This window comes from Passer domesticus, chromosome 1, assembly GCF_036417665.1.
Source record: "Passer domesticus isolate bPasDom1 chromosome 1, bPasDom1.hap1, whole genome shotgun sequence".
In the NCBI taxonomy this organism is placed as follows: domain Eukaryota; kingdom Metazoa; phylum Chordata; class Aves; order Passeriformes; family Passeridae; genus Passer; species Passer domesticus.
This window is the reverse complement of record NC_087474.1, coordinates 159663458-159691376: the sequence shown is the minus strand read 5'-3', so window position 1 is coordinate 159691376 and position 27919 is coordinate 159663458. Positions and strand designations below refer to the sequence as shown.

The 27919-nt window shown below is 45.4% G+C and overlaps 1 protein-coding gene across 16 annotated transcripts in view; it reads right to left on the bottom strand.

Moving 5' to 3' along the window:
• Nucleotides 1-632: 632 nt before the first annotated feature.
• The window catches only part of ADGRB1 (adhesion G protein-coupled receptor B1), a 282418-nt gene continuing 255131 nt past the window's right edge, over nucleotides 633-27919 (bottom strand). For 11 of the 16 annotated variants that reach the window (XM_064399042.1, XM_064399067.1, XM_064399091.1 and 8 more), the window contains 7 exons: nucleotides 25946-26117; nucleotides 24716-24811; nucleotides 22056-22110; nucleotides 17867-18543; nucleotides 17202-17237; nucleotides 16485-16589; nucleotides 633-2011 (listed from right to left, as the gene is read on the bottom strand). In XM_064399042.1, the coding sequence (XP_064255112.1) occupies nucleotides 1814-2011; nucleotides 16485-16589; nucleotides 17202-17237; nucleotides 17867-18543; nucleotides 22056-22110; nucleotides 24716-24811; nucleotides 25946-26117 (1339 nt within the window). In that variant the 3' untranslated portion in view covers nucleotides 633-1813. Of the gene's footprint in view, nucleotides 2012-12860; nucleotides 13859-16484; nucleotides 16590-17201; nucleotides 17238-17866; nucleotides 18544-22055; nucleotides 22111-24715; nucleotides 24812-25945; nucleotides 26118-27919 lie in introns of those variants that run through there. The other 5 variants (XM_064399077.1, XM_064399149.1, XM_064399137.1 and 2 more) reach the window with 2 other exon arrangements.

Below are 27919 nucleotides of genomic sequence, written 5' to 3'. Positions count from 1 at the left end.
TCAGACCCTGTTCAAGCTTTGCTGCTGTCTGGCACAATCTGGCTGCTCACAGCCAGAGGTTTGTCTCCATCCACCTCCAAAACTGGGAGAGTTGGTCCAAACATCAGACAGACAGTGCTGGGAATGACAAAAGTAATAATAAAGAAATAAAGCCTGTGTGTAATGCCACTGGTACATTTTTTAATGATAAAAATATTGCACAACACTTTTTGGGGTGAAATGTAGACCATTTTTTAAAATAACCTTGAGAAATGTTAAATTAAAAAAATTAAATAGTTTTTTTTTTTTCATAGTGAAATGAAAAGACTGCATTTTATGACAGAGAATGTCCTGCTCTCCTGATCAGCTCCATCTCTTCCTTCCTGTAGGACCACAAACCTGCTGCTGGCTCTGGGCAGCAGGGAGGGTGGAGAAGAACCAGTGAGGGGAAAATAACCAAAATCCAAACCAAATAAAGCAAAACAAAACATTGCAAGCCAGCAGTGAAGGGGCTGTGTATTCCCACCATCCCAACATTTCCATGGAGCAACTTGCCTTCCACCTTCAGCAGGTGGCATCCTCACCCCATGCCTGAGCAGTCCTACAGCACAGAAAGGCATTCGAAATGACAGGAGCCAAAGAAAGGAAAGGTCTCGGGTTTCAAGTTCTCTTTTTATTGAAGAAAAGAAAAGAAGAAGGAAAAAAATAGATTATTTTGTTTGTATTTTTTTTTGTCTGTTTGTTTCCAAGTGGACGTTATTCGTGTTGTCAGTTTGTCTCAATGTCCTAAGGCAACGTCTCTGTTTACCAATGTCTCCAGGTACAGCGGCAGATCTGTCTTTCCCTTTTTCTCTCTCTGCCTTCCAGGGAGGGGCAGCTTGGAATAAATTTGAGTCCGAAAGCAAGGACAAATAACAGAACAGAAAAAAAAAAAAAAAAAAGATGAGGCCGAGAGGACCTTTGCAAGGCCCGTGCTGAGTTTATCTATTTAACAGTCAATGACATGACCTACATTCTTCTTGTTGGTCTTGTTGTCTACCACCTTCCACCCTCTCCCTGGAGATGGGGCGAGCAGGATTTGGAGATTTGGAGCTGGTCCTTTTCCTCCGCCGGGGAGGGATGAGAGGAGGAAGCCCCACCTCTCCTTTCCACCCCAGCTGTGGGTGTCACCACCACGTCCCCTCCGCGGGGACCCGCTGTGACCGTGCGCCAATGCCAGGTCGTGGCGTGGCACCCAGGAGTGGCAATGTCCTTGTGGCCACTTCTTGGCGTGTCCCATCTCCTTCCTTCTTGGGTGAGCTGGTGAGGGAGAGGTGGGGGAGCCAGGGATGTCCCTCCTGTCTGCCCCAGCCAGGCCACATCCCAGCGAGGCTCCCGCAGGTGTCCCCTCTCGATGTCCCCAAACATCCCTGATCTTCTGGGCCCTCTGTGGTGGCTGCTGGGCATCCTTCCACACCTCCCCGTGGCAGAGCAGGAGGGCTCCTGGTGTGCTCCAGAGACCAGAGAGCATCTTGGCAGGGCTTGTCCCCTGCAGCCCCTCCCCACCCTCCTCCTCCTCCTCCTCGCTCTCTTCCAGGCTCACTCCTCCAGTCCTGCCTGGGAAAGCTCGTGTTTTCCTGAACCTACAGCTACTATACTCTATAAAGTAATATTCCCCCTCTCTGCTGAGAACAATACAAAAGTTACTCCATCTTACCAAAGGTTTCAAAAGAAACCAAACACTTCTCTTGCTCGGTTCCGATTTAATTTAATCATTTCTTTAAAACGTGGTTTTGTTTTGTTTGTTTCGTTTGTTTTCCGGAAAAAAAAAAAGTCCTTTTTCTTCCCTTTCTGCTCAGACCTCTGTCTGAAGGTCAATAATGTCTTGTCCCACCAAGGGGATGGTGGCCCCTGTTTTCTCCCACTCTACAGTTTTTAGTTCTAGGGGAGACTGTGCCACAGGTTCGATGTCCTTTTTAACCCATGATGGTGGGGACTGGACTTTCCTGATGCCTTCCCAGGGTCTCTTGTTTGGTGTCTGCTGTTTTTCTTGCTGCAGGAGGAGGGAAGTGTGAGAAAGGAGAGAGAGAAAGAAAGAAAAGTTAGTGCAAAATGCAAGAAATACCATGATTTTACCTCCTCTTGTATCAACAAATCATTTTTTCTGTGCAGCTTCTCATCCAAAATAAAGTGGGGTGTCATGAAAATGACACTTAGCATACAAATTGTCTATTTTCAAGAAGAAAATATTGTTTTTCTTTCCACTGCCACCTCCACCACTTAATGACTGGATATTTCAGCCTTCAGCTGAGGTTTTTGCTACTGAAAAACTGAGTGTGGTTTTAGAGTATCAGATATTTTTCTACTTCCACAGATGTACTGACAAGACAAGGGGTGACAGCTTTAAGATGAAGGAGGGAAGATTTAGATGGAATATTGGGAAGAAACTCTTCCCTGTGAGGGTGGGGAGGCCCTGGAATGGAATTCCCAGAGAAGTTGTGGCTGCCCCATCCTTGGAAGTGTCCAAGGCCAGGTTGGACAGGGCTTGGAGCACCCTGGGATAGTGGAAGGTGTCCCTGCCCTTCCAGGGGTGGAACTGTAGGGGTGGAACTACAGGAACTATAGGATTTATAACATCCTATACAATCTTAAAGAACTATTAAGATCTTAAACAACTATAAGAAACTATCAAGAACCACAAGACCTTTAAGGTCCCTTCCAACCCAACCCATGTATGAAATCTAGATGACAATGAGGTCTTCCTGAACACCCATTGCATTTGATGCACAGCTGTTTGAAGACTCTTTAATTGCAGGAAATCCTGCTCCCTGATCCACCAGGGAAGAAAATCTGTGCTGCTTGAGGAGCTGGAGCTCAGCTCGGAGGCTGAAAACATTTCCATCAACTCCACACCAAGCCCTGCAGGCTTTATTTACCCAGTCTCCACCCAGCACCCCACAATGAATATTGATCCAGAAGAACTTTTCATGTTTTTGCTGTCATGCTGTGGGGAGGGCTGAGGGGCTGGAAAATGGGTGTGTTCCTCAGTGGGTAGAGAAAGGAAAGGTTTTAAATGAGTTGTTCCACTCAACTTCTCCCCTCCAAACACCAGTGATGCTTTTCACAGTTCATTATCTCCACAAAAACACTCCAGCACTGGGCAAGAAAGGCTTCCCTGGACATGACAGAGCCCCTTTGAGCCACCTGCCAAAGGAGAAGTGGGAAGGGTGGGAGGAAAGTGGCTGCTGGAGGATGACAACAAGGAGGGAAAAGCCTGGAGAGAAGGTGAGGAGCCAGATGTGCAGGGGACACGCCACCAGGACGGGTCACAGCTCGAGGCTGTCACCAAAATGTATTGACTGAGGGGAGAGGAAGCCACAAAAGGCTGTGGGGTCACTCCAGGATGCTGCTGAGACAGTTGTGGCTCTGTAGGAAACTTCCATCCCCATCTGCTGCAGGCTCATCCAGCAGCCTCAGCTCCTCAGTTTGTCCTTCCCCAAGATGTTTTTGTCAGGCTGTTTGTCCCAGCTCCACACTGCAGTGCTGACAGGAAAGCTGCTGTGGAATTATCCCTGCAGGGGCAGCTTTCATTGCATCACCCAAGCCAGGAGTTCTGCTCGTCCAAACTTTAATGTAAAAACAAAATGTGCTTGATATTGGTCCTGCACCTCACTACTCCCAGGAGGAAGGCTCTGGGTGAGACTTTTTGGTGGTTAGAAGGTGGGGAATGCACAATCCAGGTAAACATCTCCAAGTGAAGGCATTCCGAAATGATTTTCATTCAAAGGGAGGAAAATAAGTTTCAAAGTAATTTTAAAGAGAATTTTTTATTTATTTTTTTAAAATCAGGTTGTATAAAAGTATTGCTCAAAAGAATGTAAACCACTCAATTCTCAATTTCTTGAAATCTGCAGCTGAGGCTTTCATTAAACTCTACAACAGAGAGCTTTCCTCATGCTGCTGGAGTTATTCTTTCTTTATTCCATGATAGAAAACGACAGTGATTAATACTAATACAACAGAAAAAGTGATAAAATTTGTGATTTATTCCATTATCTTTTTTGGAACTTATTTTAGAATCACTGCAACTAAAATTGGAACCTATTTAACTCTTGTGTGTGTTTGATGAGACAAGCTGGACGTTTCCTGAAAGGAAATTTCCACCTACAGTGTTTTTTGGAGACCATCAGTCTGCCTGGAAAGATACAGCAGGAAGGAACACAGAGAAAAAAGCATAAATGGAGAAAAAACTGGAATGAAATTAAGTTTCCCAAAAGGTGAAGAAAAACAACCTTGTTCAAGACAGACTTTTTTCAATAAAAAACTTTTTTTTTTCCTTCCACCACTGCTGTGATGCCACAAGTTTTCAAAGCTGCTGATGTCCACAGCTGTATTAGAGAGCAGCACAAGTGATCTTATGCGTGAAGTTCATAAATAATTCGGTTTTTCCCCTCAAACAAGAGCCCTTTTTTTGATGGCATTATTTATGGCCACCTTCAGCATCAGGTTCTGCTTGCAGCCAATCCCTGTTTCAGCAGTCTCTCTCCATCTGCCACACTCCTGACCTTCAGCCTCTCCTTCATGCTGGGAGGACGCTCCCAGATCTGATCATGCACCCTGAACGTGATCAGCAAACCTCAGAGCCCTCCCTGTCATGGGCCAGTGAGCAAGAGGAGCTGCAAATCCAGGGAGGGAACAGAAATTGAAGGAAAAAAAACCCCAAAAACCCGACAAAATACAAAAATGATGAGCTTACATCTACAGCAGTCGCCTCTGATCAGCCCTGTCACTGGGGAACACCACCTAAGGGTGACAATAATTATTCAAACCCCAGATATTAGATGTTGTGAGTTGTTGAGAAGAGAAAAAAATAAGAAAGGAAGAGAGAATGAAACAGGAAATATTATTCTGGCAGTGTACAGCTCCATTCTGCACCTGCATCTTGAATATTCTGGGAGAGAAGGATAAAGGGAAAATGGTAAATGTGGCCGGTTTCCAGCCATGGATAGAATTATAGAGAATGTCCTGTGGGATGAAAGATTGCAAATTCCCACCTTTTGGGCCTAAAAGAGATTATGGTTGGATGAAAAAAAGGTCTATGAAGCTCTGAGAGGCTTGTGGATGATAGGAATGGACCACTCATGGTGGGGATTGGGATAATCCCTTCCAACAAAGGAACTCAAGAGCACCGTGATTGAACCCCAGGAGCTGGGCCTGCCCACAGTGCCCAGCCAACCTCCAGGCCACCTTTCCACAGCTCTCTCTCCATCCTGAAAACTTCCAAACTCATGAAAAATACATGTAAACACTCACAAAACCAGCATCCATTTGGTGCCATCCAGTGAAGTGACACCACTCTGCATCAAGGGGTCTCTGAGCACAAATTCCTGCAGTTTTGGGGATCTTTTTGAAGATGCACCACCACAGGCTGGCCCTTTTTATCTTTCCAAGCTCCTTTTCCCTCTGCCAGGGAGAGGAGGCAGGAACTGCCCTTGGGTCTGACCCCACATGGTGATTTCCATCCTCCTTATCTGTCTACCTGTGACTGTGGTGGGCTTAGTGACCCCAAAGGTGTTTATTCACAGTTAGAAGATGAAAAAGAGCTCTGGAAAATGAGGAAATGAAGGAGGGAGACTGGCTTTTAGCTCTCCATTTCTCAGGAAAGGATCAGGCTTCTCTGGTGAGGCTGTGAGGGAAGCGCTGGCTGAGGGGTGGCTGCAGGAGAACTCGGTGCCCACTGGGATCTGTGAGCAGGTTAATCAGCCTGGCAGAGCTCTGGGAAGGATGTTGGGAGACAAAAGAAAATCTCCTCTTGGCACAGGGCACCCTGGGAATTGGTAGCAGGTTCCTGGGAACAGCTCCCCTTTTCTTTCCCTCCATATGGAAAAGAGTTTTTATGGGGTCTTGGCCAGTTGAGCAGCACAGAGAAACAGGCACTGGGCTCATGCTCCAGCCCTGGCATTTCCCTCCAGCTTCACTGTGGGGTCTTAGCAATCCTTGCAGACAGGAGGGAAAACTGAGCTATGCACAGAAAAGAAAGAGAATTCCTGGAGAGAGGGATGTGTAATCTGGCTGGAAAAGGCACTGGAGCTGGCTCAGTGCCTCTGAGACAGCCAGGACTGGCCCCAGACAGGGGCTGAAAGCACCAGGAGCCAGGGACAGAGCCATCACTCTGGCCTGACACAGCCCAGGAGCTTCTGGGAAGGAGGGAAATGTTTATCAGTCCCTGCCTGGTGCCAGGATTGTGGATTTACAAAAAGGGTGGGAAAGGAGGGAGCACCCACACTCAGAGCTGGGGTAAAATCAGCTCCAAACTCGAGGTGTTCATCATGCTGGTGGCACTGGGGGTCTCCTTCATTCAGCCCTGACTTTCATTTTAGCTGCAAATTTTTACGGTGAAGGGAGAGGATTTGGGATAAAAGGTATTCAGGGTGCAGTGCCAACAAAACCCCCAAATCTCTGAGAAAGACAGAGGCAAAGTGCACTGAGCTAATCCACACATCCTCCTGCTGGAGCTGGTCCTGGCAGACTGCAGAGTCACCTGTGCTGCACTCGTGGTGGGTATGGAAAGGTGATGGTGGTGGGTCCCCACCCTGGGTCTTCAGGGAATCATCACAAACTCACAGAATGGTTTAGGTTGGATGGGACACTAAAAACCCTCTCATTCCAGCCCCTTCCCTGGGCAGGGACACCTTCCACTAGCCCAGGGTGCTCCAAACTCTGTCCAAACTGACATTGGACACTTCCAGGGATGGGGCAGACACAGCTTCTCTGGGCAACCTGTTCCAGGCCTCAGCACATTCACAGGAAAGAATTTCTTCCCAATATCCCACATGACCTCTGTCAATTTAAAGCCATTCCCTCTTGTCCTGTGCCTCCATTCCTGTTCCAAAGTCCCTCTCCAGCTCTCCTGCAGCCCCTTCAGGCACTGGAAGGGGCTCTAAGGTTTCCCTGGAGTCTTCTCTTCCCCAGGCTGGACAATTCCAATTTCCTCAGCTTTTCCTCACACCAGAGCTGCTCCATCCCTCTGATTATTTTGGTGCTCCATGTCCTTCCTATGTGGGATCCCAGAACTGGACAAAAGATTCCAGGTGGGGTCTGACCAGAGCAGGTTTGAGGGGCAGAATTCCCTTCCTCACCCGCTAAACTTTCCTGTGCTGCCTCCAGAAGTCCAGGCTGGCTTCATCCCAAGCTCCTGTATCCCATCTCTTTTCCTTAGGAGCAGCATTCCTGCAGCGCATAAAGACAGCCCAAGAATCTGCTCTGAGGCACAGCTTGGATCTCCCACTTCAGCCAAAGCCCATGAACCACTCAGGGTGCTCAAGCTGCACCTCCCTATGTTTTGTGGGGTTTTTCTTTGTTTTTTAGTCAATTTTTATTTTTTAACAGCCAGTTTTTATGGTTACCCTGAATAACTGAGGAGCAGCTCAGGGCCTTCCGCTGAGCTGTTGGTGATAACTCCCCTGGAATTCCCTCCCATGCTGTTTTCCTTGCCTCTGGTGTCAGCTTGAAGGATATTTCATGACCCAAATGGTCTCCCCATGACATTGATGACTGCAGGACCAGGATGAAGTTATTCAGAGCGCAGAGCAGGGAATTTTAAGGATAAATGTGGCTCACGCTCGTCTAATCCATCTTCAGATCAATGTCGATGAGAAGTGATTAGAAAATGGGAAAGCTGTCTTGTTCCTTTAGAGAATGATAAATTTTTCTTTCCTTCTCAGAAACAAGTAGCTGCACTTCTTTCATTTTATACTACTGAACTACAAAGATTATGCTTTTTCTTTTTTTTCTCCTTCTCATTTTAGGAGAAAATCAAAATAAAAGGAAGCGGCTGGCTTTGTTCAGAATTTCATTAAATTAAATTGGAAAAAAAAAGAGTAGAAATAATTTGTGGTTTTAACTTGGAGATCAGTTAGGAAACTTGAAATACCCAGCATTTCCTGGCCTATAAAAATATGTCTTCTGCTTCTGTATTCCCTGAAGTTCATCCACCCTGAAGGCGTGGCTGTGAGATAAATTCTAGCGAGGCCAAACAGCTGAAGGTGAACAGGCTCTGGATCAAGGAAGTCTTTTATTGACTCCAGAAAAGCCTGAAGGCTGCACAGAACACCTGTGGTCCCAGCAGCATGAGGAACAGGCTGTTTTCCAGAGCATCCTTGCTGTTAATCCAGTTGGTCCAATCCCAACCTTTTTTGGGACAATGCTTATGGTCTGTGAAGAGCCCACCTGGAGGACTAAATTCCCTAAAATCCTGAAAACTCTCAGAGCTGCCTCATGGGGGCAACTGGGGATCCAGGAGGGGACCAAGAGCATCCAAAGCATAATTCTTCATAGAGCCTTTTATTTAGACTCTATAAAGAATTGTTCAGACTTCAGAGTATCAAAAATCAGGAGTTTCAATGTTCTGGTGGCACTGCCTGGTGTTGGAGCAGAGGATACTGGGAACAGATTTCTCTGGGACAAATTTTGTCCCCTAATTATTGGGACAAAAGGTGCTGGATGATCGGCAGGAGGAGGTGAACTTCTGATTGATGGTGTATTTCGATACCTGGGAGCTGGCAGATGGTTTATGGCTGACTGAATTAAGATTTGACGTCATTTTCATAACAGAATTTATTGCGGTAATTATCAGACTTTATGCAGAGCTCCTCCCTATAAAAGCTTCACTAATTGGTCTGTTAAAATTTGCCTTTAAGCAGTGCAGAGAGGATTAAAGATGTGACACAAAGACACCCTTCCCAAAAGTGGAGCTTCCCTTGCAGACGGACACCCAGCCAGCACATTCCCAATGTTCCAATTCCTGTAGCAGAGCACACCAGGGAGACAGAGCCCTGCCTGGGGATGAGCTGCAATATCCATCAATATTCATAAAATCATAGAATTATAGAATCAAGGAATGGATTGGGTTGGAAGGGACATTAAGATCATCTCATCCCACCCCCTGCAGTGGGCAGGGACACCTTCCACTATCCCAGGGTGTTCCAAGCTCTGTCCAAGCTCGCCTTGGACACTTCCAGGGATGGAGCAGCCACAGCTTCTCTGGGGAACCTGTGCCAGAGCCTTACCACCCTCACAGGGAAGAATTTCTTCCTAATACTCAATCTAAACCTGCCCTGTGTAATCTTAAAGCCCTTTTCCCTTGTGCTGTGACTCCATGGTCCTTTTTTTCTAAACACTCCATTAGGTTGCCAAAGCCAGTGCTGCTGGAACGGGCAAATCTCCAGATGCCCAAAGAGGAAAGCTCAGAAAAATATCATTGTGAGAAAAAAAAAGTGAGAAATCAAGACAGAAGCACTGTCCAGAAGGAAATAAGGAAAAATTAGGCAGAAAAAAACTTTATAGTTTTTTAGAATAGGATTTGGAGCAGGCACTTTTCAGGATCAACAGGGATTTGGGATGGGACTTGAGAGTTGTGTTGTTTCCCAGAGAAGCTGTGGTTGCCCCATCCATGGAAGTGTCCAAGGCCAGGCTGGACGGGGCTTGGAACAACCTGGGATAGTGGAAGGTGTCTCTGCCCATGGCAGGGGTTGGGATGAGATGATTTTAACGTTCCTTCCAATCCAAACCATTCTGTGATTCTGTGAATTATGAACTGAGTCCAGATCCTGCATGTGAGCTGCAGGACAGGAGCCAAAGCAAAAGCCATTCCAGCTGCAGGGAGCTGAATGTGGCAGGGAGCTCATCAACGTGAAGGAGAAAATCCAAGGAATTTGCAGAGCTCTGTCCAGCGCTGACCTCGGCACAAGCAAAGAGCTGCTGTTTAAAATGAATGCCAAGCCAGATGCTGGCAGGAAAAGAGGAATATGGATGTGTTTCCAGCTTCTCTAATGGAGCTGGATCAAAGGATTCCTGCTGAGGGGGAGGCAGGAGCACCACTTCCAGTGCTATCAAGGCGTAGGAGAAGCAAAACCTTGGCTTTTTTAAAAGCCTACAAAACCACAGACCCCTCTCAATGCCCAGCCCGAACCCTGGAATTTCTTTAGCAATTAACTCCCAAGGAACAGCAGCATTGGAGATGTTAAACCCTGAGAACACAGATCTGCACAGGAAAAATATTTCCTGTGTAGTACAAAGCAGCTTGAAAATAACTACTACCCTGCTTTAATGTGAAGAACTCTCAGCTACAAGAATTCAAAGCTGGGTAACTCTGTGTATTTAGGAGGAAAAAAGGGAAGAAATTGTGTGGTGGAGCCTGCAGTCTGCCAGGCAAAGGTCAGGCTTTGAAAGGGAGAAACAAACTTGCAGCATGGTTTTCCAACAATGGGGTTTTTTTTTTCTTTTTTTTGGTAGCAATTGGAGAGCTAAAGAAGGAGTCAAAGTGATGGGAGTGATTAGGAAGTAAGAACTCTGCTCTCTGAGTCAGTCCCAAGCTATCATTCCAATATACATCTAAAATCCCCCTTATATAAAGTGAGATTTACAATCCACGTGGAAGCCACTCACTGCTTACTGCAGCCTTAAAAATGAGGGTTTGGTGCATCCCAGACACCAAGAGAGCTTTAAATTTTCATCAGGATGCCTGGTGGGGGTGGCTGGGTATTTTGATGCAAATCCTGCTGTGGTTGTCTCCAAGTCTTTGGTTCCTTTGATGCTTCCTGGTTGCAAATGAGCTGTCAGGGGGATAAATATTCCACACACACAGAGCTCATTCAGTTTTCCTCTCAGGGGCTACACCAGCTTCCAGTTTGGTCTGGGATTAAATGGAAGGGCAACAGTGTGAAACCTCCGCAGGTTTGGGAGGAGGGTGAGCACAGCAAACCAGCTGTTCCTGAGGTGCTATTTTTAGGTTCTTCCGTCTCTTCAGGTGGTCAGAGAAAATCTGTCCCAAATTCCAGCCAAACATGAGCAAAAAATTCCTGCCTACAACCCCAACATTTCCTTCTGAGTTAGGAAAAAAAATCAGCTCCACCTTCCTTGCCTCACCTGAAGACTGCAGGTGAGAAAAAATTTACCACAGAATATCCAGAGTGGGAAGGGACCTGCCAGGATCATGGTAAGGTCATACAGAGATCCATCAGTGCATTAAAAATCTGACTTTTCAACTTGGCTGTCATCCTGCTGGATGTCGTCCTGCTCCAATCTTAATTCCCTAGTATGGAAAAATTAACTTTGGGAAATAGTGTCTACATCCCTGATCAGTCCATACAGCCACAAATCACAGAATTCCAGAATGGTTTGGGTTGGAAGGGAGCTTAAATATTGCCTCATTCCACCCCCTGCCATGGGCAGGGACACCTCCCAGGTTGCTCCAAGCCCTGCCCAACCTGACCTTGGACACTTCCAGGGACGAAACATCCAAAGCTCCTCTGGAAAACCAGGGCCTCACAGGGAGGAACTTTTCCCCAATATCCCACCCAAATGTCCCTCCTTCAGCTCAAAGCCATTTTGAGTGTGACCAACCACGTTTTTCTGCTGCAGGGATGAGGTGGCCAAGGCTTGGACACCACCTGGATGTGAGGTCCTCTGTGCTTTGAACGTGGATCCTGCTGGAAAATGTGATTTTAATCATGAATAGTTGAGTGTGCTCCCAGTGGGAGCATTTTAGAGTTGAGGTGCAGACAAAAGATACTACGTGTCTAGTAAATTTTATGTAATAAACTGGAAAAGAAAATATGGAAAAATCCAAACTTATTCCCCAAGGGAGGGTAATTCTTTATTATTGCACTCTGAGGCTCAACTTAGTTCACCATTAGGAATGTGCTTTGGTTTCCAGCAAAATAACTGCAGTGAAACAATAACTGTGGCCAGTGCCACATCCCTGGGAATGCCTGGGATATGAGCAAGATTCAGACCTGACTGACATTCCAGGAATTATCCTGCTTCCCATAATTCTGACATATTCTCATTAGGAAGCTGCTGGCAGTGGGGACACCCCAATCCCAGCGGGATGTGGATTACGACTCCTCAACCACAGGTTGATGGAAAAAGCAGAATTCATCCCCAAACCTGTCTCCATCTAAAATTCCCTGCAACTCAAGTCTCTCTTCCAAGGGACTGGACAAGAGGAAATGTGCTCAAGTTGTGCCAGGGGAGGTTTAGGCTGGATATTAGGGAAAATTTCTTCACTGAAAGGGTGGTCAAGAGAGCTGGGACACTGAATATCAGAACAAGAACAGGTGCCAGGGAAGTGCTGGAGTCACATTCTGGGAAGAATTTTTAGTTGTGGCACTTTGGGACACAGTTTAGTGGTTGGACTTGATGATTTTAGAGGTCTTTTGACTTTAATGATTCTGTGAGTACATGATTATGTTTCCAGCTCTGCCAGTTACTTCTCTGGGACAGTGAGCAAAGAACATTTTTCTTTTTCAAGTGTACATAGCACTAACATTTATCCCAAGTTTCCATCTGTCAGGATATCTAAAAAGGAAGAACACATGTGCTTGTGTAAACCTTTGAATCATGGCTGAAAAGCCCTCAAAAAGGGGTTCTAAAAATCATATTTTACCCTTGAAGCTGGAGAAATTCTCAACAATAAATAAAATGTGATGGTGAATTTTCCACCTTTTTTCCTGAAGAGACTGAAAATCTGTCACTTCATCCCATTCTTCTCTTGGTGTTTCCTTAAAATCAGACAATTTAGGAGTTCATGTGAAAGGAGCTTGTGTTTAGTGTGACATGGTAAGTGCACTGGAATACTGTGTGCATGGCATTTACAATAAAACCTCTAAAAAACTGTTCCCTAAAATGGCCAGCACCATTCCTAGGAATCCACACGATGCCTGTCCTGTGCAGACATTTAATTCCAGTTTCATCAGCACTTTTCTGACCTTGGAGCTGAGGGAGGAGAGAGGAACAACAAGATCAGGACAAGCATTGCATCCTGGAAAGGACTGAGGACAATGGGACATGCTGCCAGGAGAGGTTGGGAAAATGCCAGGCTTGGAGAGAGACCCGGGAGCTTGACTTTGTGGCTGTTTATTTAAAAGGGAAATCAGAGAGAACAGCAATGCAGGCAGATGGAGCAGACCCAGGAAATGTTCCTTCTGCTCTGGGATGTGGAAGGGTTCAGGGGTGCTTCAGGATCCTGATGACCTTGCTCATGCCAAGACACGGAGCTTTCTGCTGGTTAAGGAATGTTTGGATTCACGTCTGTTTTAGGTTGAAAGATGTAGGGGTGTGTATTCTATTTCCCATCTGTTAGAGGTGGGGCAGTTATCTTCTGTTAATTGGGCATTTTCCTTTATCTCTTCCACAACCAATCCTCCCTCCAGGAGATCTCTGCTGTTAATGAGCCACTGAGTGTCACTGCATGGCTGATAAAATTACATTATCCCATTGGGAGATGCTCTGCCCAGGGGGAGGAGCCAAACATTCCTACCTGGATATAACCAGAGGTTTGGAAAAACAGAGCATTCCCACTGCATTCCCAGAGGAGCAGCTTTCTTCTCCACTGGGTTCCCAGAAGAAGACCAGGACCATCTCCAGCATCCCTGGACCTTCAGAGTTAAACTCCACCCTTCTCTAGGATCCCTGCTCCAGCAGAACCACAGCTGGCACTGCAGGAGGGCTGTAACCACCATGGAATGGGACTGCTGCCACCACCCTGACCCACAGGGTGCCAGGTCTTATTCTGACTCTGACAGCGGTTTTTTTTCTCTTTTTATTGCATTTGTATTTTTAATTTTCCTAGTAAAGAATTATTATTCCTGCTCCCACATCTTTGCCTGAGAGCCCCTTCATTTCAAAATTATAATAATTTGGAGGGAGGGGGTTTACATTTTCCATTTCAAGGGAGGCTCCTGCCTTCCTTAGCAGACAACTGTTTTTCAAAACAAGACAATGTCATGGAAGGGGTTGGGATAGGTCCAAGATGCTCTGCAGTGCAAATGAAAGCCAGACTTACACTAAGGTTTATTTTATCACTGCCACCAGAAGAAGCACTCCTTCGTTTTATAACCTAAACACACATAAAAGAGAAAACATTCTTTTGTTGTTCCTTTAATCCCTGTTATCTGCTCTTTGCCTTTTCAGGGCGAGCTGAAGATGGGGCCTGAGTTCCAATGGGGTTATCAGCAAAAAATGGTAGAAAAAGGGCTGGAAAAAGGGCTGGTAGAAAAAGGGCTGTTTATTTGAATTTGTATTGCTTTGGATGTTTTATAAACCCATACCCACTCCTGACTTGCCAATCCTGCTCTTCACAAGCTCCCCACCTCTCCTGTTACATCCAAGAGAAAATTCCCAACTTGAAAAAGATTCAGCCAATATGCAAAAGACACCTTCAGAACCTCCTTCAGCAGCTCAAAGCTCTTTGATGCTGACAGCGGCAACTTTAATTCTGCATAGATGCATCTCTGAAATGCTAAAACCTTGCCAATCTATAAACTCCTCCTGCAAATAGACCACAGATTCGCTTTTACACCGCATTTAAGCATTTTTTGGGTTTACAGCTGCATCATACTAAAGTAACTGCAAAAAAAAAACCCCGAGAGGTGACACTGAGTGAGACACATTGGGATTCCGGGCCAGGCAGAATTCTTTGATCTGAACCTGTAGACCCACTGCCTCTCACTCTGTTACACTGGGCAGCCCATAATGACACCTTGCCACATGCAATAAAAGTTGAATTTGCTGGGGTAACATCTCTGGAGCTCAGCACAGCAATGCTGTGAGGTCAGAACAAAGACCAAAGGCTCTGTAGTGCTCTGCTTCCCTCCAAAAATCCCCAAACCTCTTGTTCCATCACCCTCTGAGCTCGGCTCTTGCCTCCAAGGGAGTCCCATCAAAATAAGCCCCACATCTGCCATATTGCAGGGGGTGCTACATCCTGGATCTGTCTTAGGATCATGGAATCGTTGAGGTTGGAAAAGACCTCCAGGATCACTGATCCAACTGTCAACCCAGCACTGCCAAGGCCACCACTAAACAGTGTCCCCAGGTGCCACATCTACATGGTTCTGAGCACTTCCAGGGATTCCACCACTTCTCTGGGGCAGCGTCCTCCAATGCTTGGCCACCCTTTCAGTGCAGAAATTTTTCCAAATATCCAACCTGAACTTCCCCTGGTTCAACGGGAGCCGGTTCATTTTGTTCTATCACTTTACCTGGGAGAGAAGACTGACTCCCACCTGGCCCCAACCTCCTGTCAGGGATTTCTAGAGAGCAGAAGGTCCCTCCTGAACCTCTTTTTCTCCAGGCTGAGTCCCCCCAGCTTCCTCAAGTGCTGCTCATCAGACTCGTGCTCCAGACCCTTCTTCCTCTTTCTTGCCCTTCTCTCACCAGCCCCTCCATTTTTTTCTTGTAATGAGGGGCTTTAATTACAAATCACCAAGAACTGTTATAATTAGCTCACCTCGCCTCTCTCCTGAGTGCAGGAAATTTAATTTCTTCCTGTCAACCCTGCTCTGCTGCTTGTTTTTCTCTTCAGCTGGAGCTGTAAGAATTCCTTGCAGCCTTTCAGTCCTTGCCCAGCTGGCTGGAAGGTGCCATCTGCCTGCTCTTCTTTATTTTATTATTTACAACACCAATTATTACAAAGGCTCCTGATAATTTTTTCCAGTCCCAGATCTCTGCCCCTATGAAAGGCTGAAAGGCCCTTCCCTAAGTCTGTCTCCTTTAAAGGAGTCCCCTTTTCCCTGGAACTTGGCTCCTGTCAAGGAAAAACACGGATATCACAGGATCGGCTTGGGTTAGAAAAGACTATAAATATCATCTCATTCCAACCCCCTGCCCTGAGCAGGGACATCTTCCTCTGTCCCAGGTTGCTCCAAACCCTGGCCTTGGACACTTCCAGGGATCCAGAGGCAGCCACAGCTTCTCCGGGCAACCTGTGCCAGGGTCTCACCATCCCCAGAGGGAAGAATTTCTTCCCAATATTCCATCTAACCCCACTCTCTTTCAGGTTAAACTCCTTGCCCCTTGTTGGCTGCCAGAGTCTTGTCACTACATGAACTTGTCAAAGTCCCTCTCCAGGTCCTGTAGGGACTGAAAGGCCACAATAAGCTCATCTAGGAGTCTTATCCAGGATGAACAATCCAAATTATCTCAGCCTTTCCTCACAGGAGAGATGCTCCAGCTCTTGGAGAACCTTCATGGCCTTGTCTGGACCTGCTCATTCCCACATGCTCATATCACGGGTGATCAGCTGTCACAAATAACCCATATTTAATAGTCTCCAGTCCCCAAAATGAGGTCCCAATATCACACCTTAAATACCACCATTGTGGCCATCCTAAATATCCCATCACTGCCACCTTGGCCTCAGCCTCACCCCACAAGAGAGGGGAGATGCTTCCTCTCTTTCTGCCCTCTCCACTTTCCACCCAGATTTCCTTGTGGTCAACCCAATTTCCAGTTCCCACCTAGGAGTGGATGAATAGGGCACAAAGGGAGGACCTGGAAGGGAGTGCCAAGGACAGACACAGGGAAAACAACACCATGGACAGACATGGGGACAGACATCCTCCTTCTGGGCTGCTGTGTGGTGCAATGTGTGTTTTTTGCAACATGCATGGTCAAAAACCAATTTCCTGCTGGCTCCCATGTTCCTGCTGGCACCAGAGGGTTTCTGGAAGTGTCTGACTAACCTTGCTGTCCGTTGTTGGAGACTCCTTCTCCTTCTCTGCATGCTGGAGTTTTCTGTTCAGGTCCTGGAACATGTCTTGGTGACGTTTCCTTGTGTGCATGATTTTCTGGAGCAAACACAAAGGGCCACAGGTCAGCAAACCCCATCAAGAACACGTCCTCCCCCCAGAGTTACATCATTTAACCCCAGCTCTGTCTCCCTGCAGGTGCCTAAAATACCTTCTGCATTTACTGAGGACCCACTGCAGCACTGCCTTTATTTTCAAGGTGAGATGGTGGGAGAAAGTGGAAAACACTGATTTTTGACCTAAAAAAAAACCCCTTAAACTTGCAACAACCAAATTTTTATGCTGCGGAATTTGAGCTTGACTGTCAGTGTCCTAAGGAAGGCTTGTTGTCCTTCTTTAACTAATACCTGTCCCAGTGCTCAGCCTTTCCTCAGTTTGTACCTCTGTAAATGTGTACCCAAATGTGTAGAATAGGGGTAATTTCATTAGAAAATGTTCCACAATCTTATTTTCTTTTTAATTCCACTAGTCTGCATTTCACTTCTACCTTCTGCTGCCCAAAAGGAGAGGCAGGGCAATTTTTAGAAGGATTTCCCTTTCCATAGATGAGCAGGCTGAACATGGATTTCCTGTGCTCTGGCAAGGGTGAGATAATTGGAGAAGGTGGCTCACAAAATTTTGGGACCAATGTTCAGAAAGGGATGTACTCACCTCAAAATCTAACTCTGCATACCGGGATTTCCGCCTCTGGGTATTCAGGAGAGAAAAAGATGGGCAAAGATTAGTAAGAGGATAAAACAGGAAAAATCCTTCTCCTTTCCCTTTTTCTACACCTTTAACATGTTTTTCTGGCTCTTCATGATGGGAAGTGCCAAATATTTTATGTCATTGAATCTTTTATGTTGGAAGGGACCTTAAAATCAACCAGTTCCAACCTCCTTCCATGGGCATGGACACTTTCCACTATCCCAGGTTGCTCCAAGCCCCCTCTAGCCTGGATCACTGGGTGTTCTCATCTGCATCATGACTGAAACCATCAAAATGGGAAATAGGGCAGAGAATCGAAAGGGGAAAAGATAAGGCAGGCCATGTGCCTGGCATTAAAATGAAGTCTTTGATAAATTAACTTTTTTTTTGCTTTGCAGCATCCGTAGGGGTAAAAATAGTTGATCCAGCAATGGAACGTGCTCTGGAAGTGTGACATCACATTCCAAAATATGATCACATGCCAGTTGTCCCTCAGCAAAGTATGACATTGGCATTGCATCCTGGGCTACATTTTCCCTAAAGTTCTTCTTTCCAACCCCCTGGAGTGGCGGGATTGAGGGCAGAACAGCACTCTGGGCTGAGAACAACACCGCCATTTCCACGCTCACCTCCAAGGAGCTCATGGAGAGGGTGGAGACGGTCTCGCTCTTGGACACCACACCCGAGTTCCCTGAGTCACCCGTGTCACACAGGCTGTTGGGAATCTGTGACTCGTTGGAGATGTTCTGTGGAGCCAGCTGCTGCTGCTGCTGGATCATGGAGGAACCCTGCACCTCACTGCATGCCATGGACACCGGCTCCCGCGGGGGACTCTTGACCACGAAGCCGGGGTCGGTGGCCATGCTGAGGTGGATGAGCCGTGTCTGAGGCATCTGGTCGATGTTGATGCTGTATTTGCTCTCATCTTTGGGTTTGGCCCTCAGGGTGGACGTGTTGGTGGGCAGGATCACGTAGCTGGTGTCCAGGGTCTGCTCCTGCGCCCGCGAGAGCTCCGAGTCCAACTTCTTGAAGATGTCCCCGTCGCAGATGTAGATGGATTTCGGCGGCTGGTTCTTGTCCTTCTTCAGGGTGAGGGAGTGGTTGCTGAACTCGTTCAGGTTGATGGCCCCCAGGTAGTGTGGGGAGCCCTGAAGGTGCATCTTGGAGACGTTGGCTGGAAGACTGTTGAAGTTGGAGGAGCCTTTCTGGTGGTTGAGTTTCAGTTTCTCCTCGTCGGGCAGCGACGGGCGCTTCAGGGTCCCCGTGATGGTCGAGGTTCTGCACGTGGTGATGTCTTTGTTCAGCACTGGGGAGACAGAGAAGTGTCCTCAGCACCTCACCTGGGGTTTTGTTGGCACATCAAGACACCTCCCACAGTTACTCCCCGCCAGCACCTCTCCCGAAGAGGCACAACAGTGTTTAACATTATTTGTATTTTTAAAATCCAGGATACCAAAGGCAAAATTAAAGCTGTGGAGGAAAAAAACTTTGTTATTTTGGGAGAGTTCTCTGTGATGTGAGTTTTCCAACACAACCATGGCCAAAACTCCCATCTAGGCCAACAATACCCTGAAAACCAAAGAGATTTTTAGATAGTTAGTACATCTAGTATATGCATGTATATATAAAATCAATACATTATTAGCCTATGGAGTAGAATTCTTTAAAATAAAAGGTTGCTTTTGTGTAAAAAAATTATTTTGATTCAGGAAAGAGCTGAAATACAACATTATCAATGATTCATACAACTATAAAATCATCAAATGGCCTGGACTGGAAGAGAACTTAAAAGATCATTGAGTTCCAGCCTCCTTCAAATTTAATTTTTTTGTATTAGCTCATGAAAATACTTCAGGTTGCTCTTTTCCCTTAACAGTTCCAGTGTTAATAAATTGGTATTTTGAAAAACATCATATTTTGTTATGAATTTCAAACTGCTCTCCAAAAAGTCTTACATTCAAGTAATCATGGTAAGCCTTTGTGAGAGTTCATTATTTAGCAATTTTCTATTTCCCTTCAGGAAAGCAAGTGGTGACAGGAATATTCCTTAAAAAGAGAGGAAAAGTTTAAACTGAGGAGAAAGTGAGCATGTCATAAAGGACATTTAGACACTCATTCCCACACAACACTGTCTGCAAAAAAAAATATTTTGCCCCTTTTCCAGGCATAATAATCTATTGCTCAGTTGATTTCAGTCTGCAACAAAGATCTTGGGAAAACAATGATGTCAACCTTGATGTCTCCATTGGGTGGAAAACCAGAGAATCATGGAAATCTCACTGTGGGGCAGGGACAAAGTGTTGTGGGCTACTTACCCAGGACTTCAGCACAGCAAAAGAGAAAGAAATGTGTGCTCCCCTTTCACCCACCGTAAGGAGGAAATAAAAATAGGTAAATGGATCTTTTTTAGGATCAGGGAGAAGGATTTTTGGGGTGAGCTGACATTATTCAGCTGCTCCATGTGGGACAGAGGGAAGATCAAAGCTCCCCCCCCCAAGACTACAGAGCACGCAAGGCAGGATGAGCAGGGCACCAAGGAGAATAAAAAGAGCTTGTAAAGAGCTTTTAAAGCTGAAAACTCTGGCAGCCACAAACATCTTGGCATTGCTGGGATAAATCAGAGCAAGTCAAACCCTTCCCTTGGGAGTCCCAGCAAGGTTTATTGATCCAGGCTCTTCTCCATGCTCACATCAGCTGTAGAAAATAGGTTTGGAGAGGTTTCCACTTGGAAATCTCCAAGCAAGGAGCAGAATGAGCCTTCAACACCAAGCCCTGGAGCAAATCCTACCAGGGAATCAACGTGAGAGAGTTCTGAGTGGTCTCAGCCACATCTCCAATCCATCACAAGAGGGAAGATGGTGCCTCCAGGAGAAATGATGGCCAGAAACCATTGGACAGATTCCTGGTTTTTATTATTTAATAAGCAGAGTGCATGGGATGATGAACCACTCCAAAAGGTCTCTGAAATGAGGTTTATTATTAACTACTTATCTTGGCACAGTCTAATAGCACTTTATGAGAGGAGGAGAATCTCCAGGCAGACCAATACAAATTATAGAGTTGGATGCTGGCAAAGGAGGGGAAGCTTAGGCTGTTGGCAAGATGCTGATCCAGAGCCTCCTGCCATGAAATCATGTGAAACGAATCAGCTCCTTCCCTTCCTCTGGGAAACTCAATTTGGGATGAAGAGGTGTGGTGGCGGATCCAGAAAGGCTCCTCTAGAGGAGGAATTTGGGGTCTGCTGGGGTTTACAGCTGACTCTGTGTCTGGTGAATGTTCCCTGAGCATCTCCTCAACTCAGACATGGCCCCCCACACATGTTTTTCATACATGATTTCTTGGGACTGAGATATTTGATGTCAAAAAAGACAAATGAGAAGAGACTGACAGCTAGAAATTAAATTAGAGACAGAAAAACAGAAAGGAAAAAAAAAATTGAGAGACCCTGAAAAGAGATAAATGGACAAAAGGGACCGTGAAATAAGATATCACAGGGGTAAGTGAGATAAATATACTGTGACTGTGATAAGCACAGGGAGAGGGAGTGAGGCAGAGAGATGGACAGGAAAAGATAAATAAGATATAGATAGATATTAGACAGATAAATGATAGTGACAGTGATAGACAATACACAGAAACACAGTGACAGGGACAAATGTTGACAGATAGAAATACATAAATAACAGGTACAGCAAGACAGACAGCTGAGGACACAGATAAATAAGTGATTGCCAGACAGAACGAAAGAGATGAATTATAGATAAATACATTAGAAGCAGATAAATGAATGATAGATGAGATAAAGAAAAGGATAAATGAAAAGGACAGGTAGATGTTTATAGAAAGAGAGAGAGGAGGGGAGAAAGAAAAAAGGCAGAGCAGGGAAAGAAAGAGAGAAAGAGAGAAGGGAAGAAGACAAGAAAAAAGGAAAGAAGGAAGGCAAAAAAGAAAGATTAATAAAAAGCCAGAGAGAGAAGCTTTGCCATAGTGGAAAGTGAACACAGAGTGTGCTGTCCCTGACTTGGGAAGATCCTGGTTTGGAAGATATGAATTATGCAATTCCCAAGCAAGCTGGTATTTCTCTTGCTTGGCAGAGGGGAGAAGTCTGGGAGGGCAAATGAAAGCCTCAGTATCTACAAAGGTAAGAAAAATAACCTCAGCCAAAAGGTCAGGCATGCCAGGACCAGGACAGGGTGAGACCTGCAGAGAGGAACAGGCAACCAGGGAGAATCCAGGCAGCACAGACACCCCTGGGATTATTGGGAAAAGGGGCTGTCAACTCATGCACATCCTCAGGATCCAGAGGAACCTGTGTGATGAACACACAACAGAAAGGGACAGGCAGAGGAGGAGAGATCCGACCACTTCCAGGTGCACAGAAGAGCCTGGGGCCAGGTGGAGTGGTGGGACGGCTCTCCAGATTCCAGACTTTCTACAAAGACACTCTTCATGAGCACAGAGCTGCCTGGGGCTGGCATGACCCCAGCAGGGGTTGCTGGAACAAAGAAGGATCGCAGTAGGAAGAGATGGATCCCATCTCTTCTTCCTTGATGCTCTTCTCTGCCACCGTGTTACATGGCAAAAAACAATTCCTCAGAGGCAAGGCTTGATCTCAGTTAAAAGGCCAAAAGAGCTATGGGAAAATAGGAAAATCAAAGGGAGAATTCAGGGTGTTGCATTCTTTTGGCCGTGGTTGAAAGGAAGGGCAACCCACATGAGGACATGCAAGGCACCAAGACACACACAAAGGAAACAGAAAGGGAAGGAAAAAAAATGGCCTAGTTCAATCCCCAAACCAGGTCACTTGCTGATTCTCACCTGTGATGTGCTCACCTGATCTACAAGCCATGTCCACGTCCTTCTCGAAATCGGTCTGAAAGACAGAGAACACAGAGGATGTGGTCAAAAGGGGGTGGTGAAGGACAGGAAAACTTGGAAAATGCAAAACCCCCACTTTATTAGTGAGGTGGGCACAGCCTTTGCCAGGAGAGTGGAGGGGAGAGGTTTGGCTTGGATTTTCAAACACGGAAAACACACCACATTTTTCCACCTGTTGGCTTTTGAATTTTATCACTGATAAAGCTGGAACGTTGCTGTTCAACTGGGGTCCATCTGCTCATCCATTCACTTATTCCTGGGCTGCAGATTAAAATATCTTGCTGGAACACATTGATGCACACTCCTAAAAAAACAGGGAACAGGCTGGCCCAAACTGTTTTGGATGTATCACTCCACACATAAATTTAAGTGGATTCTCCACCCTTTATTAAAGAATTTGGGGATCCTGCTGGGAATGCTCCACTCCCCACTGGGCTTTTTTGTGATCTGTCACCAAGTCACATGAAGTGGGAACAAGTCTCTGCCTCTGAAACTCTTAACATATAAAATCAATGGCTCCCACAGGCACAAAGGCTGAATAACTTTTTCAAGTGGTCTGTGCAGCCAAAGGGAACTCCTTTCTTCTCCCAGGAGGAGTTAATCCTTTTTCTGAAGCTTTGAGCAGATAACATTTCAAAGAACTGGATAAACTGAGTCACAGCAGGCTGTGAGCTTTCATGGAGTAATGGGGAAGCTGCAGACTAGCAAAAGGTAGAAGAGTTCACTGATTATTTCTGGTATCATTTCAGAAAGAGACTTAACATAATTGTATTAATGTGATGAAATGAAATCCATTTGAATACTGAGAAGAATGCGGGAAAAATCCCCATCCCCCTGAGATAAACAGTTAAATATTAGCAGGTTGAGAGCCAAGAGTTTTTCAACTATCTCAGACTTTCCAATGTTAATTTCCCAGTAAATTCTTTGGGATATCAAATAAATCTGAAAAGAGCAGAAGAGAAATACGACTGAACTAACATTTGAATGGGCAAACGGGGTGACACAGAAAAATATAATCTCATTTTCATGATAGGAGTTCCAGAAAAAATGCTGCTGAACAGCCTGCACTAGTTCTGCTGATAAATGAATGAGAGACAGGTTTATATTTAACACCAGTCAACAAGATTTTGTGGGGAGAACAGTTCTACCCAGCTAAGCTCCTTTTCACTAGCTGGGCAGATTTGGAGATAAACGGAAACGGTAACAGCAAAAATGTCATCCTGCAAAGGCTTTAGATTCCTTCGGTGATTTTACAACAAAATAACATTGTACCCCTCTAAAAATACCAGTGAGCAGTCATCACTCACAGCCAGATTCCACAGCTTTTTGTGCTGGAACGTGAGGAAAGTGATTGTAAGATCCCTGCTCCTCTACACACCTGTCAGCAGCGCAGGAGGAAATGCAACATTGCTAAAAAACTGACACAGAATTTCCCAAGGTGCCTGATAATGAATGGAAATGTGGAGTTGTACAGAGATGCAAACCCCTGAAACTTGGGATGGCGACAGCAGACTGACAATCACAGGATCCACCTTTTTTTCAGGTTGCTGAGAATCTGGAGGGGGTTACGTAAATAATTTGAAGGCACGTGATTTACAGAGGGAGAATAAGAAAGCTCTGGGTGTTAACTTATGAAAAAGAAGATTCAGACTGGGTGTGATTATGGTGTCTATTACTGAAGAAGCCAAAGCACCAGGCATGCAAGGGGCCCTCTAATTACCCACAATTAGGCAGAGCGAGAACCTGTCTGAAAATGAGAAGGCTCAGCATTTAAATGAGAGATGAGGCACCTGTTTTTAGCAAACACCACCGAGGTGTGGTGGAATTAAAGCTCTGCTGATGTCTTGACTCCAAGATTGTGCTGTTTGAAATCAGACCTCGCACCCAGGCAGAAACTGCTCAGCACAGGAGTGACTGTAAAAAACATCACTGGGTTGTGCTGTAGCTCTAATATTAACCAGAAGCTTTTGGAAATTGCTCAAATCATCTGATTCTCCTGACATCTTTATTTTAACCTCAGAAATTAAATGTTTCTTGCATGAACTACATCATAACAGTGGAGCAGAGGCAGGGCAAAGCCCCACAGCCTATTCCTTTGCTGTTTGCAAAGGACTTACACAACAGGACCACAATTTACAGAGCTTAAACTATTCCCAGTGAAGCAAAGTGTGCTTTTGAGAGAAAAAAATCCCTCTGAGACAGTATTTTTAATGACAGTGACCCAACAGACTGTGATTAAAACAGTATCAAACTATTACTTCCTAGCTCCAGCCAGGACAAGGAAGCTTGATGGGGATGAAAAGGTCTGAAAAACAGGGGAAGTGTATTCTGGTTCTTTATTTTTCTGGGGAAAAAAAGGATCTCACCCAGATGTCTGCAAAACATGGTGTGGAAGTTTAAGAACCTTAAAATTACAATGCAACGCCCCAGATTTATGTGAAAAAGTCCATTTTAAGGGCTGTGTTTGCTCAAGCAAAAGTTTAAAAGAAATAAGAATGGTGAATTCAGGATCTGGGATGGACAGAGTCCTCTGTTTATCAGTTACGAGTTAAAAATCCCCACAAACCCCCTACTAAAGGGGAAGTGGGAGATTTCCCTACCATTAGCTGAGCGTGTCCATTCTGAAATGACCCCCCTGAGTCTCCATTCCCTTCCTCCTGACGATCCACAACCCGGCACTTCACAGCATCCTGGACCTGCAGGAACAGATTGGCAAAGGTCAGAGTCAGACTGACCAAACCACATTAAATTCTGCTGAAATCCAAAATAAAAATAGCCCTTGTTAGATCAAAAGGACACGGACCCTGCTTTAGCAGCATCCAGGCATTTCTTTCACATGGTTTATGTGTTACATATTTCACACACTGAAGTGCAGCTCTGAGTTTTTCTAGCAACTCTGGGTCACTGCCTAGGTCACTTCCATTTGCTTGATTTATACAGTCAGGAATAAAAATGTCCTTTATTCTGCAGCTTGCAATATGTTTTAAATGGATGCTCCTGCATTAATCATTGTATTGGTGTCTACAAAGTCTGATCAGGATCCTGTAATATAAATCTGAGCCCAAACTCACTGAAATAATTGGAAAAAAAAATCCCAGTGACTGCAATGGGAGTTAAATGCAGACTCATATTCATAATGCAATTAGTGAAAGGAGTCTCAGCCAAGCCAGTGGTATAATTCCATTGATTTCATTGGCCTGACATAAGAAATTAATCTGTTTTACTGAATTTAAAGGAACTGTAAGAAGATAAAATTAATATTGAAAAAAAAGACCCTTCCTGTCTCTTTTATTAATAGTCTCTCCACTCCGTAGGATGAAAAGAATAAAAGAAACATAAAAGATTCGTCCTTTTCTTCCCTGATATAATTCACCATTTTAAATCTCCACAGGGAGGCTGAAGAGAATTTCCTCAATTTCCTTGCCTGATTATTGCTGGCTGCACTTCCTAGCTGGAATATCAAGGTGTTAATGCCAGCACAGATTTCATCCTGCAAACCTCAGTGCATCTCGCCTCTCCTGAAATCACGCAAATGACTTCTTTAATGTGGTATTTTTGGAGGTGGGGTGTGAACATTCTGGAAACGAGAATTTTGCTGGCAAACAAGCAAAGCCTGACATGTTATCCCATCTCAACAAACTCCACCCTGATTCACCCCTCCTTCCCTCTGACCCTCTGAAAATGTCACGGTCATTTTTGTTGTCGCGATCTCCCCCAAAGCGAAATCTGTAGGGTTAGAGAAGTTACCAGGCGGACTCAGCTACTTTTCCAGGTGGTTTTTATGGAAAATAGTGTTAATTATGTAACAGATAATGACTCCTCCCTCTCACCTCCCGCCTGAGGATGCAGTGAACCATGACGATGACAAATCCCTCCAAGGAGTCGAAGACGGCGAAAAGGATCTGGAAAAGCGCCGAGCGCCGGTCGGTGATGGCCAGGACTGCAGACATCCAGGTGAGAGCCAGCAGGGGCAGCACCACACAGGAGCTCCAGAGGGATGCCCTGTCAAGGGAGAGGGAAAGAGAGCTCAGCTCCACCTCACCCAATCCCAGCTGGGGCTCTAATTCAGCCTCCCGATCCCACCGGGCTGCAGAGGATTTCTCCAGCCAGCATCTCCGTGAGGGAGACCTTTCCTGAGCCCTTCTCCCAGGGATGCTCAGGGAGGAGGAGAGCTCTGCACACTCACGCCACCCAAACAGAGGGGACAACTTCCCAACGGTGCAGTCATGCATAAAACTGGAGGTGGGGAGGAAGGATGTGGATCCCTCCCTCCCCCTTCCACACCCTTCCCACTCTGCCCCTAATCCACCACCACGGCTTTTCCCAAGGGAAGGAGACAAAATACAATCACTGCAGGTTGCCAAGGGGAAGGGGAACAGTTGCAGCAGAGACTGGTCTGTCACGATGGCTGTCGGTACTCGGGTCACAGACACTTGGACTTCCACAGCACATGGAAGACACCAACACTGGGACGTGTCACGCTTTCGAGTGACTCAAACGGACAGGCAGAGAGCTGATGTGCAGACTGAAATATTTCTATTTCTCCTTTTAATCTACAGATCATGGTCCCCACGACACTGGGGGACTAAAACCTGACCTAATTTCCCCATAGTCAGAAAATTTTCAGCTTTCTTGTGAGATCTCCCGAGCTGATGCTTTGGGAAAAAAAAAACCAACTTTTTGTTCCATGTTTGACAATTCCTGTAAGTTTATTCCTGTGTGGACATTAAGTTGAGATTCAAGCCACATCTCCATTCACAAGACAGAAAACTGGACAAAACAAGTTTTCTGTGATGCTGCCCCAGGAAACTCCACTTTAGCTGTGAATGATGGCCCTGCAAATGGGAAAGCAACTCTTTTCCCAAGGACTCTTCAGGCATCCATCTCTCCAACCAAAAAAAAGATCCCAAACAATTTTAACAGCTGACTAGGGAGATTTTGAGCTGTCACTCATCCCATCTATTTGGCACCAAGAATATAAGGAGAATTTCCCTGTGGGCTTTTAACTAACAAACCAGAGAAGGCCTCGAATAACAAAAGAAGCTACAAGAAAACCTTTAATTACAGACAAATACAGGCAAGACAAGAAATTACAGGACAGATACCATTAAACACGTTCAGCAGTACTTACATGGGACTTGCTCACCATTTCCTGATCTATGACCAAGGGTTTTATGTTTACTTGCTGGTTAGCTCACAGACCTCAGTGAGAGTTTTACCTGAACAAAGCTGGAGCTTGGATACAGGTTTGGACATCAGGATAGAACGCCCTGGCTTCATTAAGGGTTTTTGAAGGATTGTTAACATCAGTTCTGCAATGATCACACTACAGTGTCAGTTTATTTTTAGAGTCAGAATTAGACCCTGTTTGCAAATATCTCTACAGCCTGTCCACACTTGGGTCTGGTCATTAATGGTATTATTAAGGAATTTAATTGACCTAAGGGAGCAGGGAAATGGAATTATTTTTCTTTTTAATTAGAACAAGCATTACAAGACCTCTTTGTAAGGTAAAGGCCATGACATAATCTGATACCTTGTAATTTTATCTTGGATGGCAAATGCTGTTCTTTAATACCCAAGATGAACTATGCTTTCAAAGTATTATTAAAAAACACCCAAAAAAAACCCCTAGCCCTCAACCAAACAACTCCTAAAGAGAAATAACTTATTCCATTTCTCTGAAATCCGCCTCATTACACTGAAATCTCTCTTTGCTGTCATTTGTGGTAGTGCCTTCATAAATCTGGCTAAGCAGCAAGCGCATGAAAGAAAAAAAAAATCAGAAAGGCAGAAATGCTGCA